The 16,595-nt window shown below is 31.9% G+C and overlaps 1 protein-coding gene across 1 annotated transcript; it reads left to right on the forward strand.

Moving 5' to 3' along the window:
* Window positions 1–541: 541 nt before the first annotated feature.
* On the forward strand, window positions 542–7,300 carry LOC18433560 (uncharacterized). The gene is made up of 3 exons (XM_020666832.2): window positions 542–1,277; window positions 5,596–5,920; window positions 6,764–7,300. Exons 1-3 carry the CDS (start codon window positions 703–705, stop codon window positions 7,001–7,003), a joined length of 1,140 nt encoding a protein of 379 aa, XP_020522491.2. The 5' UTR covers window positions 542–702; the 3' UTR covers window positions 7,004–7,300.
* The last annotated feature ends 9,295 nt before the right edge of the window (window positions 7,301–16,595 follow it).

Raw genomic sequence — 16,595 nt, forward strand, 5'->3', positions numbered from 1 at the left:
CTTTCCAAACAAAAAGGAGTACTCCCATCATTTGTTGGGATCTATTAGGTGTGTCAAATTCCGAAGCTCTCAAACCTAAATGTAGGTAATTTTGATATCTTTTAAGATATTTTTTGAAAAAGTACTAAAGTGAAATGAGTGTTACAAAATAAGGCCTGTAATATCAATTGAGATATTTGTAAGTAGTTTTGACCTCTTTAATGCTATTTTTTCCCACATTTATTCATTTTTAAGGCATCATGAGAAATGGATATTACCTAAAGAAGATTAGCTCATCTAGAAGTAAGTATTGGAAAGATTTTTGTTAGTCTTTTCAAAATTAAGAAGTTGGCTTTGGACCCTACCCAACCAAAAGGAGGTTGGGTTTTTGGCCAGCTTTATAAAAGATGCAATGTCTTGGCCACCCTGCCAAACAAAAAAGTATACATTGACTCAAACACCCTTAGTCTTTTAACCAAGAAATGTAAAAGAATAAAACCCAAAAGAGGGGGAAAAAAATATACAAATTTGAAATAAATTCAAAAGAGGGCCCAATGGTCATCAAGTAAAATACGGCCACCTTTCTCTCATATTTAAAAATGATGTTTTGTAATCTAGAAGATCTTTGCGTGCTAATTCCCTTCTTCTCTTTTTATCATCTTTCTTTTTCTTTTAATAAATTTCTCATCAAGCTTAATAAAAGAAAAGAAATCCATCAATAAAATGCTTTCTCCTCCTCCTTTACCATCACTTTATGTCTTCTTCATTCTCTCTTCTCACACATTCATGGCGATTCTACAAAGGAAAAAATCCCACATATTTTCAGACCCACCCCCATCTCCTATCGCCACCGGCAAAGGAACCCGATCGGCAGCGATCAATGATGAGATCTTCACCGAATACCTTGAGAGATCCCTCAAAATCCCCCACCTCCAATTGCCAGAATCCCATTTTTCCGACCAAACTTCTCGCCGAATTCCCGCCATCATCTCGCTACCTTCTCTTATTTCAAGAGACCCCTCCTCAATAAACCGACTTCTCTCTTCATTAAAAGATTTTGGCTGCTTCGAATTGGCTGATCATGCTTTGCTAGGGGATGATTTTTCACCATTGAATGAGAATTTAGACAATTTGTTCGGGGCACTAGATGATAAGAAGAAGACAATTTGCAAGATATTCAAGGTCTTTCTTAGTGATTCCGGCCATGTGGCTGGAATCAGGGAAGAGGTTCGGTGGGCTTCGCCGGAAAAGGAAGAAGTGAAGGCAGTTCTCCGACCGGAAAGTTGCACGACGGTTTGGTAAGTAAGCTCTTTAAGTTTCAAGAGGTTTAGTGAGTGCACATGATTTCTAGGACGAAATGGACGATTGTGATCGGATATCATAAGGATGTATGGGGAGATCTGGGTCATCCTCATTCGGCATGGGGTAAATTTTAACTCACGTGTGCTGGTGCAATAAATTTTGTGATTGGACGCTGTGTTGCACGTGTGTTAGAAATACATTATTCCCAGCACTTGTTTTTAAATCTTTGTTTATTTTAGATGTTAGTTTATGACTTTATATCATCTAGAGAAAATTTTCAAAGTAACCTTTTAGTATGCATAGTAGTTTGTTTACTACTTAACAGTAATTAAGAGCTAATCTACACATCTTCATTCAGTAGTTAACAAGGATTTATATAACATGGAAATTTATTAAAGAGTGCGGTTTGTATAGAGCCGAGGCTTTAAACAATCAAAGTAGAGCCCACCTTTAAATAGTGTCGAGAATTGTGGTTTGAACAATGAAAATATTTGTGATAGCCTTAAAATATATTTTCATCTCTAATTATAAAAGTTAAAGCTTCAAAAATAGTGTAGATAAAGCAGATCTATGAAAACTTGAAAATCTTAAAAATTGATGGTCCAAAATGTATTATAAGATCACTATTTTCAAAACATGAAATCCATTTTTGTTTTCATGTCCATGTATCTTGATGTTGAGATGATCGATTTGAAGATATTCAAATATCAAAACAACCTCTTCTAGTGAACTTTTTAAGGTAGGCTCTAATTTGATTGTTTAGAGCCTCAACTCTCTATAAACTTTTCCCTTTATTAAAATACATTTAAAAGATGAACTATTTAGTATTTTAACTATTTTTTATTTAATTTCAAAATTTATGCAAAAAATTAATGATCATGAGTTGAAATAGTTGAAAAGGAGTAAAATATTAAGGAAAAAGTTTATATAAGGTTGCAACCTTAAAATGTAGAATTACACGTGCACCTCAAAAATCTATCGGAAAGGTTGTTTCAATGTTGAAAAACTCTATATTTGATCTTCTCGACATTGAGATGTATGAATATGTATAAAAAAAAGGTTTTTGAGTCTCAGAAAAGATGCATCTTGCAACACATTATCTAGACCATACATTTTGAAGATTTTCATATGTTTATAGATCTCCTTGATTTTAACCATTTTTGGAGTTAAATTTTTTCTAATTATATATGAAAATAAATTTTAAGATAATCCTAATAAGTTTTTACATGTTATGATAAAATTTGGAAATGCGCCTAATTGGATTGTTTAAGGTTGCAATGTTATAGAAACCGCACCCAAATATTAAATAATAGATAGTATAAAGGTGCATTTTGATCAATTTCCCTTATATTTATTATCAAAGAGGATAGTTTTACCACATGAGAAATGCGAATTTATAGATAAGGAAATTTATGAAAATTTCCTATTTTATTTTGAATTTTTTAAAAAAGATTTTAAGTTATATGACCATTTATTTTCGAGACAAGAAGATCACAATTACTTTTAGCCATTGGAAGTGAATTCCAATTGATTAAATGTGTCCCAATATTTGAGAAATTTTATTTAGGACATTATGCCTAATAATGATATATCTTCAACCACCCTTTTACATCTAATGATCAATAATAATTGTAACCTCCTTGTATAAAAAGTAAACAGTCTTATTATGTACATTTTCATTTAAAAATAGGTGTGGTTTATGTAAGGTTGTGGCCCTAAACAATCGAAGTAAGACGTGACTCTCATTAATTTTGAAAGATGATTTCTAAGTAGAAAAAATCTATGTGATGGCCTGAAAATTTATTTTTATCTAAATTATAAAATTTAAATATTTGAAAATAGTGTAGATCAAGCCGTTCTATAAGCACTTCAAAATATTAAAAATTGAGGGCACATTACAAGATGGAATATCTTCTGGACTTGAAATCTATTTCTTTCCCATCTATACATCTCAAGGTCGAGATAATTGATTTGAAGATTTTTTGACATTTTGACATTGAAACAACCCCTTATAATGAATTTTTGATGTACACTTTAATTTGATTGTTTAAGGCCTCAACTTTATATAAACTCTCCATTAAAATTAGTCTCATATATTTCATATTGCACTCAAGTCCAACTCTTTTGACGCATAATGTGCATTTTAATTTAATTTGCTTTTCTACATATTAGATTAAGCTAACATTCGGTATAAGCATACTTCTCACAACTATAACAAAGTATTAAATATGATTCAAAAATAATAAATAACCAGAAAACCCCTAAATTATTTTAGGGTATTTTGGTAGCTCTATTTAATTTAAATTATTTTTAATAATATATATATATATAAGACCCATAAATTTACCAAATTTAAGCATAATCCAATATATATAAAAATAGATAAAATTAAAGTAGACTATATCATTTCCAGAAGTCGGACTTGAGTGTAGAATATTGAGACTTTTTTTAAAACTTCAAAATAAAACCGGGATTTTTTTAATATATTTCCTTTTTAGTGCCAAATTACCTAGAAAAATAAGGAATTCATGACATCTAGGATAAAAAGTGATTTGCATACAGGAAGCACTTTGTTTCGTAAACGATAATTTCAAATATGAAGCACCAAACTTGAAGATACTAAATCACAGCTTGTGCAATGCACAAGAGCAAGCTATCAAATTACAGAACATTTACAAAACTTTTATTCGTATTGGCATGAATTATTTTTATTGAAAAAACCAAATACTCAGGCAACCCTAACGAGTTAACAAAATATCCTCATCCTATTTATGTAAGGGTATCTTGCTTATTCGAAGCCTGATAGGTGGGACAAATTCCTTTTATATTATTTATTTTAAAATTTAAAAATAAATTAATAAGAAATTTTGACTAATATATCTAGTACAAGAAAGTGTTGAATTTCTACTTGCATTTATTTTACTTTTTAAAAAAAAAAAAATTACAAACGATTTGAAATCCGAAGAGTCCAATGTGGAAAAGAAGAGATTGTATCCTATGAGACTAGTTACCTTTGGTATAAGATTATTTGTAGCTATTGGAGGTGAAATCCAATAAATTATTGTGTTACAACATTCGAGAAAATTTATTTTGGACTTTGTATGTAATTAATGACCCATCTTCAACCACCCAATTTCAAATCTAAAGATCAATATTCAATAATGATTTTGACTTCTTTGTATCAAAAGTAAATAACAACATTATATACTTTTTTCGAAAAGAATATCTTATTCATTGAGAGTTTATACAAGGAATTCAATTTTCTCGGAAATGTGAACATCATGGAAGCCTCCCTTCTTTCGATTTTATTGTGGAAAAAGAGATTCCTAGGATAGAAAGAAAGATCTTAAAGTTATCATTCAATAAAATGCCATGGAGGGCTCTTATTTCATCAAGATGACATAGGACATACATCCGAAAAAAGAAAAAAAAGAAGAGAAAAAATCATATATGTACAGTAAAAAAATATTTATAATTTTCAACGTACATAAATTTTATTATTTCTACTAAAAGATAAAGTACCAATAAATCATTTTGTGATAAAATATCATTAAAATGGTCAAACCACCTCAAAATATCAGTAAGGTGGTCAAAAGCAACCAATTCATCAACATAGTAGTTACTTTAATAGGGTTGCTTTCATTCAAGTACAGCCCCAAATGCATCACTTTTAGGTTATGAATCATGAATAACAAATGGTATTTTTATAATTTAGATAATTAAATAACTGTGGCTCAATAATCAAAGTGCCTTTGCTTGTACCGCATCCCAACCTGAAACAAGAAATTTATTAAAAACACATGTTTCAGGTTTGGAACTCAACAAATAGAGGTGGATTCAGCATTTGGCTCGGGCTACTTTCGAGCCAAATGATGTGAATACGCCTCCTCATTATAAGATCAAAACACTTGATAGATATTTAAATAAATAATAGTTTTTTCCAAGTTCCGAAAGAGGAGGTCGCGGTAATCATTTAGAATGGGTAGCATAAGCAGGCCAAATTCTTGTTCATGATTCTAATTTTAGAATAAGGGAATTTTGGATATTTTTCAAAAAAAATTGAAAGGGTATGTGAGTGAAATGATATTTTAAAATAAACTCTTTGTTGATAAACGGTTACGACCATCTCTATGATTTTGAAGTGGTCTAGCCATTTTATCAGTATTTCCTCGTATTTCTTAATAAGTTATTATTATTTTCTTTCAATATCCTAATAATCTCATATTCTTTTTCTTGTTTTTTCAATGTTAACTTTGGACCTCAGTACTAGAGTTCACTTTTCTTTTCTTTGCCTTTTCTAATTTCCAAATTCAGCAAAAATATGGAAGAAACTTCGTGTGGATTCAAGAAGATCGCAGAAATTTTGGGTCAGATTTTGTCAGAAAATACCAAAAATCAAGTAACACGGAGAATTCAAGAGAGTGAACCAGGCCTGTATGTAAACAAATTCAGTCACGAAAATTTTGAAGGAACAAATTCATATTTGGAGGAAAATGGAGAATGCACAGGTGATGCACCACACGCTTTAAGCCTTCATTGGAGCATGTGGCTTCGGTTTTGCTTCCGGACTCCGAGAGGTTCATTCTCCTTCAGGCCTGACATCGGAAACATAGTCGTCACAGCCGGAGACCATTTACAGGTGCCACTAATTGCTCTCTTTTTTTTGTGTGTGAGTGACAGAGTGAGAGATCTTAGTAATGAACAATCAACCATCGCCCACCTCCCCCCCCCACCCCAAAAAAAAACAAGAAAAGAAAAGAAAACCCTCCTAACCTAAAAGAAAAAAACAGAAGCAAAAGTTGAAGTTAGTGTTATTGTTACCGATTTAGGTACCTCTATAATTCTTTTGTTGGGCATGGCCAAGTGCTATTTTGCTCGGTTTGGAACCTAATACAAGTTGGGACATTCCAATAATTTGGCCACTCAAAGTTACACAAGCTAGATGATCGAAATATTATTAAACTTTTATTTTTATTTTTATTGATAATTTTTTTCTTATAGCTGACCCCAATTAATTGGAAAAAGACTAAAATGATGATGATGACAATTTTTTCCTAGTTTGAAAACTGAAGGGAGCAACATGTTAATATCTTTTCACTTGAGTACTTAAATAGGGAAAAATTGCAAAATAATATATCTGTTCCAGGTTCCAAATCCAATAAATATTTTAATGATAAACATATTCCAAGTTTGGATCCCCAAACAAGTAGGAACATTTAAGTCATTGTTGGTTAAATTACCAAATATTCCCTTACTTCTAGGTCTATAAATCCAGAACTAGAGCATAAATCCAGAACTAGAGCAATTTGGCCCTTTTTTTATATAAAATTCTCGAGGAGACACCTCAAAAAAAGGCATTTTCGAAAATTTCTTCCTCGTCAAAAAAGTATTTATAATCACAAAGTGGTTTGACCATTTTGATAATATTTTTTCAATACAAAATTGATAGATACCTGATTGAATGATTTAATGGTTAATACAGGAATGGAGCTATGGTTTATATGAAAGTGTAAGTGGGGCCGCATACTTTGTTCCTGATGAGGAATGCAATTCAGCTCTCTCCTTAACATTCAAGTGTACACCTTCCACATTATTTCTCAAGTCAATGAAGGTCATGAAGAAAATCTCATTTTGTGACCAACTCCTAATTGCTTTGGCCTTGGCTTTCCTATTCAATTTCCTAACCTATATTTACACCAAATTTTCAAACACCATGTCTTAATGGTTTCTTGGAAAAGGGTAAAAGTTTTCTCATCTTTAGGGAAATAATGAAAAGGGATTATATAGGTTTGTATAAATCTTGGAAATTCCATGGGTGAGAGCAAATGCAATGTATATAAGATTTTTTTTTTTTTTTATATATTTTTTTATTTGGTGGAGTTGGGGAATAAAGTTGATGTAATAGTGTTGTATATGAAGTACTTGATTCTATTGGTTGTGTGGAGAATAAGTTTATTGTAAACCTTACAGCTTGTTCAAAAATACAATAAAAATATGAGGAGAATCACTTTGGATGAAATGGTGGATGGAACATTTTTTTTTCAAAAAATTTATTATTTTCCTCTTAATTGGTGGAAAATGTGTGTAATTTTGAGGGAGGCCACATTAGAAGATCCAAGGTTCGAATCCCAGCTATCCAAATACCTTTCCTCACTTTTGATAATAACTAAGTAGTTTCTAGTGTGTTTGTGTGTTACAGTGGGAGCATAATGTCTATGTGCTCTGTCAGGTGAAAAAGCTTCTCTGAAGGATTTATCGGATCTGAAATACTAAGAAGTGTCTAAGATCACCAATGGTTATTTTTATTAATACAAAAAGGTTTTTTAGTTCTTTATCACTTAGATCTAGCAATCCGAAATTTGAATGGCCTATGTTGAATTTTAGGATGTGCTTCAAGAGAGCATATTTGAATTCTCTCTATTTCTCTGTTCCTTCTCTTCTTTCTTTTTTTCTTTTTTTTTGTTTTTTTGAAGTTGATTGCTAAGTTGAATAAGATACGTCCCCAAAATTTGGGGTCCTGCTTCTATATGGAGTTTTAGCCGAATGAGTAAATAATAGTATGGTCGAGCATGACTAGGAAGCAAGTTGAGAATTTTTTTCCCATAAATTTGCATAGTACACCTTTTTAAAGCAGGGGGGGTGTATCTCTTTAGACCATTTATTTTTTTGTATATGGAGGTCACAATCATTATTGTTTTTTAAATTTCAAAGTAGGTGGTTGTAAGTGTGTCATTGAATGGACATAAAGTTCTAAAAAAAAAAAAAAATCTCAAACTTTGTGACTCACCTCAAGCCTATACAATTTGACTATGATTGTGACTTTCGTATACAAAAAGATTTCTATGCGGTTAGCCTGCATATTGTAGTAATGCGGTATTGGCACTAAATATATTTTTTAACTATAATTTTATCCTAATTTTTTAAAAATATATAATCTTTAACATGGAGATCATGAATATAAAAAGATAAAAATAAAAAATTAAAGATTAAAAATAATAATTATATTAAAAAAACATTTGGGCAGTTAATTACACTTGTTTTTAGATAGACTACCTATTTATCTCCAAAAAAAAAAAAAATTTCGGTGAGCCTTTATGACTCTCCCCCAAGCCCCTCCAATTTGATATCTAATAAAGTATCCCCAACAGGCTACCCATAATATTCCCATGTATAAATCCCTTCTTAAACCTTTGGGGGCCACAAAATTATGATGTTTTTTACATCACCCAAAATAGGGAGTACTATGTGAATTTCTATGATTACTACTTAATTATTGGCTCATGCGCGCTTGGGGATTGATACTTATTTTAATTTGTTTATTCTATCTTTCATTGTAGAAAAAGAATTACTTAGATGAAGCTTAAAGTCAACATTGACCGTCAAATTTCTCTTAATTTCCTCAATTTATTTGCCGTAAAAGTTGTACTTCTAAGACATAGTTAAAAATTTCCTAGTGTGATAATTTTTTAATAAACATGCCCACTATTTACTAGATGCTAGTGTCATTTTGGGATGGTGAGAGAAGTTGTCTAAGCCAAAACACCTTTCTTGCTTAACCACACAAATTTTAAAATTCAAAACAGTCTTGTAATTACTCCGAGTTCAGATACCCAACTTTCGAGCTGGAGTTTTTTTTATTTTTAAGTAGAATATTGGTTCGGAAATTGGATAAATAATCTGATTTTTTTTGTAAATATGCTGGTTCAAACATCTAATGCCCAAACTTATTGTTTACTATATCTAATATCCAAACCAGCGGTAGGAGCTCGTTCAGATTCGAACTTGGGATGTAGTAAAAGGAAAAAGGTAGGTCAGCATATCTGGTTTTTCTGCATAAACATCAAGGTTTGAACCCTTGGCCTCCCTTTCTCGTAGGGGTGTAAAACGAGTTGCAAAATGGGTTTGAGTCATGGATCAGGAGGGTTCGGTCCAAGTCTATGTTGGGGTCTATCAAGTATTTTGTATTATGTTCTATTTTAAGATATCTAGCCAAGACCCGACACGACTCAGCCAATTTGATCCAGGTTTGCCAAATCTAAACCCGGACCTGATGTTTCTTTCTTTCTCAAAAAGCAAATCTGAACATTCTTCCTTTTCTAATAGTTCTTTGAAGGTTTGAATTTAACCCGACAGTTTGCACGCCCATTCATCCAAACTGATACATTTATCACTAAACATATACTTAAGGGGCTAAGTGTTCCGTTTATAGAGTTTGTGAGTGTGTTTATGGACTAAATTGGTGTATGGAATAAAACATGACATGCCTCTCCCTTCATGGAAGACAAAAGACCTCAGCTCAAGTCCACATATCTCAGCCTTCATTGACTGAAACAACCCCTAATCAAATATCTATTGAAGTTCATCTCCCAAAACGAAGTACGCCAAGCATATCGTTTTTCGAGTAATGGCCTAGCATTTTCAGCGCCCTTTTCTTAATTTTTTTGTGTGTGTGTTTTTTTGGGTAATTCAGTGGGAAAGATAGCCCCTACCTGTTTTTTCAAATGGTTTTTGGTGGGATATGATTTTATTACTCTGGTTGTACACTTGTGTAAATGAAAAAGAAAAAAGAAAAGAAAAAGAAAAGTCATTTATCATAGGCTGCCGTTTGTATAGACAATCAAATTAGAACCCACTTTCAAATGGAGTCGAGAAATACTGTTTCACTACTGGAAAGTTGTGCGATAGCCTTAAATTATATTTGCATCTTTAGTTATAAAATTTAAAGCTTCAAAAATAGTGTAGATCGAGTAGATCTATGAAAACTTGAAAATCTTGAAATTCACTCTTTTCAAAACTTGAAGTCTATTTTTTTCTTATGTCCATGCATCTTGATGTCAAGATGATCAATTTGATGATATTTGGACATCAAAATAACCTCTTCTAGTGAAAGTTTTGAGGTAGTTTATAATTTGATTGTTTAGAGCCTAGGCTCTATATAAACTTCTCCCTTTATGAAATGTACCATACAACATTGTCAAGATCAATATTGGCAAACTTCGCCGGTCCAACTCAGAACCGGCCGGTCAAACTAGAGGGCATCGGCCGATCTGGTTTTGGCCAGTTTTGGTGGTCCAATTGGGTATTTTTTTTAAAATTCAAAAAAAATAAAATAAAAATAATATATATATAATCCCAGAAAATAAAGAATTTGTTTGTAATGTTTTTTAAATATTTTTTTTTATCATTTTGGCAAAGATTGGAAAGCCCTTTGGCCATAAATACCTATTTTTATATTTTTCCATCTTTTTTTGAAAATTTTGAAAATAGCCTTGGGTACAAATCTATTTTTTAAAATCCATTTTATTATTACTTTTCAACTTCATTTGGATTTGCTTTATTTAAGGGTATGGTTTGTATAGAGCCCAGGTTCTAAACATTCAAAATAAAGAGTACCTTTGAATAGAGTCGAGAAATGTGGTTTCAATACTAGGAATCTTTGTGATAGCTTTAAAATATATTTTCATCTTTAATTATAAACTTAAAGCTTCAAAAATAGTGTAGATCTAGTAGATCTATGTAAAGCTTGAAAATTGACGGTCCCAAAATGCGTTACAAGATGCAGTATTTCCAAAAACTTGAAATCCATATTTTCTCATGTCCATGCATCTTGATGTCGAGAAGATCGTTTTGAGGATATTTGGGCATCAAAACAACCTCTTCTAGTGAAATTTTTGAGGTGGGCTCTAATTTGATTGTTTAGATCCTTGGCTCTATAGACGCTTTTTCCATGCTTCAAATATACTTTCAGATTTTTTGGATTTATTTTGTATTTTTAAATTTTTTACACTTTTTGGATTGGCACCTACCCGATTAGGAGGGTTTACCGATTACTCGGATTTCAAACACTGTTCAAGGCCAATGAGAGTGTCATACGATGTGTTCTCTTGTGAAAGTTGGGTACCACACTTCATTTGGGTGTAGTTTGCATACGGATGCATCCGTAGGTGCACCTTCAAATTTTATCATGGTATATAATTTTTATGTAAAATGTTCTTAGGAATATCTCAAAATATTTTTTGATATCTAATTATAAAATTTAAAATTTCAAAAATAGTTAAAATCAAGTAGATCTATAAACATATGAAAATCTTGAAAATGGATAGTGTAGATAATAATATGTTATAAAATGTACTATTTATGATATTTAAAATCTTTTTATTTTTCATAGTCATGCATCTCGATGTCAAGATGATCAATCAAAAGGTTTTTCAACATTGAAACTACTTTTTCTGATAGATTTTTGGGGGGCATCTATAGTTCCACTACTTTTTTTGAAAGATTTTTGAGGGGCATCTATAGTTCCCCATTATAAGGTAGCATCTTTATATAAACTTTTTCCAAACCTTTTTATTCACCATCTTGGCATCCTTCTTAAGGTTTTCTTTTTGCGATTTAGAGGGAAAAAAAGAAGAAAAAACACCAGAATAAACATTTATGGTTGGCTTTAGCATGTAGTCATATAGATTTGGGGCCCACACATCATTTGGGTGAAATACTTTTGGCTTAGGCATCAAATGAAGAAGAAGGAAAAAGGTGTAGGAGTATAGGACAATGGGCAGTGCAATCACTACGGTGAAATGTGAATACACCAAGGTCCACACTTATTTACTGCTCCATATGCCTAGGTTCTCACTCTCGTTGGAAAAAGAGCTACTTAAGATTGCAATCTTTAGTAACCCTTGACCCGCAAAATCTCATTGATATTCTTTATTTATGAACCTTCCTTTTCTTTCTTGCAGGAGATTAAATAAGTAAAATAAACTATATGATGTGTGTCAAAATGATATTGTTCGACGTGGATATATGAGTGTCATAATTATAAATCTCAAAACTAGCCTTTAATAACGAGTGTCATAATTATAACTCTCAAAACTAGTCTTTAATAACGAGTGTCATAATTATAAATCTCAAAACTAATCTTTAATAACATAGTGATATGGGATTTTATGTGACATTGAATGTATTTTTTGTAATATTTCAACATGTTACAAAGAGTCGTCTAAAATCTTGTCCTTTGTGAGATATCGAAATTTTTTTAAAATTTTTTAAATTTGGAGTTCACCTTCAAAAAGCTGTGAATATGTGCAAGATGCTAATTTAGATTATAAGAGAAGCCAACATCTCTCTAACAAACACAAATGGTAGTGTAGCAATCGTGCTTGGGCCTAGGTAGTTGGCAGCTTACGTTTAACAACACTATATCTCAAGTTCGATTTCTACTGTCGAATTACCTTTTAAAAAAAAAACACGATTGGTAATGTGACTTAAATGCCCCCAAATGCCCCACTCTTTGTCCAATCTTGAGGTCCCAGGAAGACACTTCTCTACCACTGGTATGGCCTCGTTACCCTTACACTGTAATGGCCAAAAACCATGAAAGAATAGGGGGAAAAAAATGGAAAATTGATGATAAAAAGAACAAGCAAGAAAATACTTTTATTTGTAAATGATCACGCTCTTAACTATTTGAAAAATTAATCTAATTAAATCTAATATTAAATATATTATTTTAAAATTGTAGGTTATAACCAAATTTTTTGAGTACAAGCATGTCACAATCACTCCTAGTCACCACAAGTTAAATCATTTAAGGGTATATCACATCATCATCATTGAAGCATTTTTTCAACTATTAGGGGTTGATTATACGGATCTTGGTCTACCATTCTTCATGATTAATTGAAAAATTCAACAAATTTTTACATTAATTACTTATCTAACACAACTCACATCTTTTACTCAGGCTTGGGACCGGCCACGAGAAAGTTTAATATCATCACCCTTCTCAGACCACACAAAAATGTCCTTCCAAATGGCAAGAAATATCAATCTTTAAATAATGCGCCAAGCTTATTCCCTTACTAACTTCAAATAATTCCAAAAATATATTGGATTTCGAGCTCATTTTTTAGCACACCCCTATGCTCAATGTCATACCTACCAACTAATGATTGTGATTTTCATGTATTTATTGTGATATTTTTATACTCAAAATGATTATATTCGTCCTGGTCCAATGGTAAATATCTAAATGTATGGTTTTCTAACTATTTTATTTACAAATGTGGACTTTTTCTTATGCCCTCAATTTTATTTTAAAAGTAAAAAGTACATTACAATAATGGTTGAACCAAGATATAACAAACGATATTTACAATAAGGAAAAGTACTCGATAAAAAAGGTTTGCAAATCACAATCACGAAGATGATTATGAATTTGAAAAAAAATTTCTTACAATAAACTCTTTTTACGTGATCACATTGAAATCGGGTCTCTCCTCTTCTCTCATAAGTGCTAAGAGATTGCTGCAAGAGAAATACATTCTACTTCATGGTGCTGATATGTGAGAAAATGTTTTCTATTTCGTCGTATTTCCATAACATCACCGATTTGATTCAAAATCCGCGAAAGTTAGATTAGAACCGGAGGTTGGCGATTTCAAATTAAAAAAACCCAAGAATTGCCTAAATTATCTTAGTCTTATTTGTAAAAGGTTATATATAATGAAACTATTTACATACAAGGAGGTCAAAGGAACTTATAGTAGTCCGAGTAGTCCGATGTGAAATTTGAAAACTTGTGTTTGTCGCAAAGTTCGAGAAATTTTTTTTTAAACTTTGAGCTTAGTCAATGTAATAAATGCAGCTATCCAATTTCACACGGTCAAATATCAATTACGCCCACTTTGTACTATAGGTAAATAATACCATTATATTTATTTTTTATTTTTTTATTATCTAAATTGATACAGGTGAATCAAAATTAGCTCCTACCAAGTAGGAACCCGATTCTTATTTTTGAAATCATCATTTTAACTTTTTTCATTTAATTAGAGTCGGCTAAATGAATTGTATTCTGTTCTATTTATCCTCAGTGATACTATAAATCTCGATTTTTGAAATACAAATTGCAATATTATAAGTTGGTATGGAGTATGACATTCCAACATCTTGTAGATTGAGAGGGAGAGATCAGACAGTGGCCTACCTACACCTTGCATTGAGAGAGAGAGAGAGAGAGAGCTATTATCCTTTCTTTGTGGCTGGGTTGAGGGCTCAGTCCTTTGTCATTCATGTGGTGTTCTCTAATTTGAAAATGAAAGGAAGATTGAAGGGTCATTGTATGCAAGCTAGGACAGTGTACCCTCCCAAGCTTTCTACATCAACAAAACCTACATGCTATATTCATTATTTAGCATGAAAAGTACGGTTTAAGGGTACACTTGACCCCACAATGTGGTTAAAAAGCCATATTCATCAATAAACGACCTTTTGTTGGTATTTATATTCTTTATATATAATTAGCAAAACCTTTCTTTATTATTTTTTAAGAGAGTTAGCAAATCCTATAGGAAAATATTAAAACAGCCTCATATACTTTAAAGAAATACAAATATAAAGAAGGCGAATAGATTTTGTGCTCCCACAGGAGCACATTGTCCATTTACCCTTTGTATAATGCCCTATCTCCAAGTATTTTTGGGATACCAAATTTTGGGGATTTAACATTTTAACCTTAATCTAAAAAAGAAACAAAGTTCCAGAAGCGCTTTATATGAGCTTGAAACTAATAATGCACAAAGATTGAACAAAGGCTGTCCAATTTTTGGATGGTAGGATCTAAGCGTTGAGTACTCAAAATTTATCTTGTGGAATAATCATTTGACAATGGATCCCAAAGTTTTGTATCGAAAGACTCTACCCATGGAGGTCTTTTGCTTGAGGGAGTAACACATACTATGTGCTTCCACGAAACATAGTAAAAACTTTTTTTTGTCCATTTTATTTTGGGAAATTATAAAAAGGGTGCGGTTTGTATAGAGCCTAGGCTCTAAACAATCAAATTAGAGCCTACCTTCAAATGGTGTCGAGAAATGTAGTTTCACTATTGGAAATCTTTGTGATAGCCTTAAAATATATTTTAATCTTTATTTATAAAGTTTAAAGCTTAAAAAATAGTGTAGATTGACAGATCTATGAACACTTGAAAATTGACGGTCAAAATATTTGTTACAAAATAAATTATTTCCAAAACTTAAAATCCAATTTTTTTCTCATGTCCAGGCATCTTGATGTCGAGATGATCAATTTGAAGATATTTGGGCATCAAAACAATATCTTCTGATGAAATTTTGAGGTAGGCTCAAATTTCATTGTTCAGAGCCTCAGTTCTATATAAACTTTTTCCTTATAAAAATATCCCCTTTTTTTCCAAAAATTGAAAGATACCCAATGTTATTCAAATCTATGTCCATACCCATTTAGACGATTTATATTTTTTTTCCTCGAGAGTAATCGTCGTGGTTATATTAGAAATGTGATGTTCCAAGTGCCCCTTGATGGCCACAATTCATCATAGTATTATCTAGCGTCGTGATATTTGTCAGGGCATTGTTAGTGACATAATAGTCACTAATAGGAATAGTGAATATCACGGCACTAATAATGCAATGCCACTCACTAATAGATAATGAATGGTCTATTCGATAAATATTGAATAGTGAATATTACGGCACATTAGGGCGTGATACTCACTATCCATACTTACTCTATAGATCTCACAATATCACCTCACTATTAATGTCCTTATACTCACATACTTAAGAGTCACGGCACTATTAGTGCTATGATGCTCACTATTAATATTAGTGAGTATCAAGACACTAAAAATGTTGAGCATCTTGATTCTAATGCCATTGTGAAGGGGCATTTTTAGAAAAGAACATAAACCATGTAGAACTTGGGTATTTATATCAAATTTTTTGAAAAGGAGAGATGTTTTATCCTTATCCTTTAATTTTTAAGAAAATCACAGCCACTAAGGACTAAAAATTATGCTTCACTAAGTCATCAGTTTAAAAATAAGATTTTAATATTAAAGTTTGTAAGTAACTTTATTCAAAATCCAAACCTTATCGGGTACAATGAAAGCAAGAGATCGATGGGATGTCGGAGGTCCACAATACGCTTTGTTGTCTAGGAGACTAGTACTATAGAGAGAGTAAGAGGAGAGAGAAAAAAAGAAAGAGAGGGGAAGAGAGAGAGAGTCCAATACTTGATGTCGTTACATCAGTACTATTATTGTCCAGAAGTGGAAGATAAAGTTGTTTGGGAACCTAGCAAAAATGGAGAATATACAGTGAATTCAGTATATAAACTGCTATTTTATGAACATCATCGGTGGAAAGATGTAGATGTGACGAAGATATGGAAATGACCTATTCCCATGAAGATGAGAGCTTTTATATGGCTTTGAAGTTAAAGAAATTGCTAACGGTGGATATGCTGAGAAAAATAGGTTAAAGTCTGACAAA

The sequence above is a fragment of the Amborella trichopoda genome, chromosome 8, assembly GCF_054954075.1.
Source record: "Amborella trichopoda isolate Santa Cruz 75 chromosome 8, AtrichopodaSantaCruz75HAP2 v2.0, whole genome shotgun sequence".
Taxonomy (NCBI): Eukaryota; Viridiplantae; Streptophyta; class Magnoliopsida; order Amborellales; family Amborellaceae; genus Amborella; species Amborella trichopoda.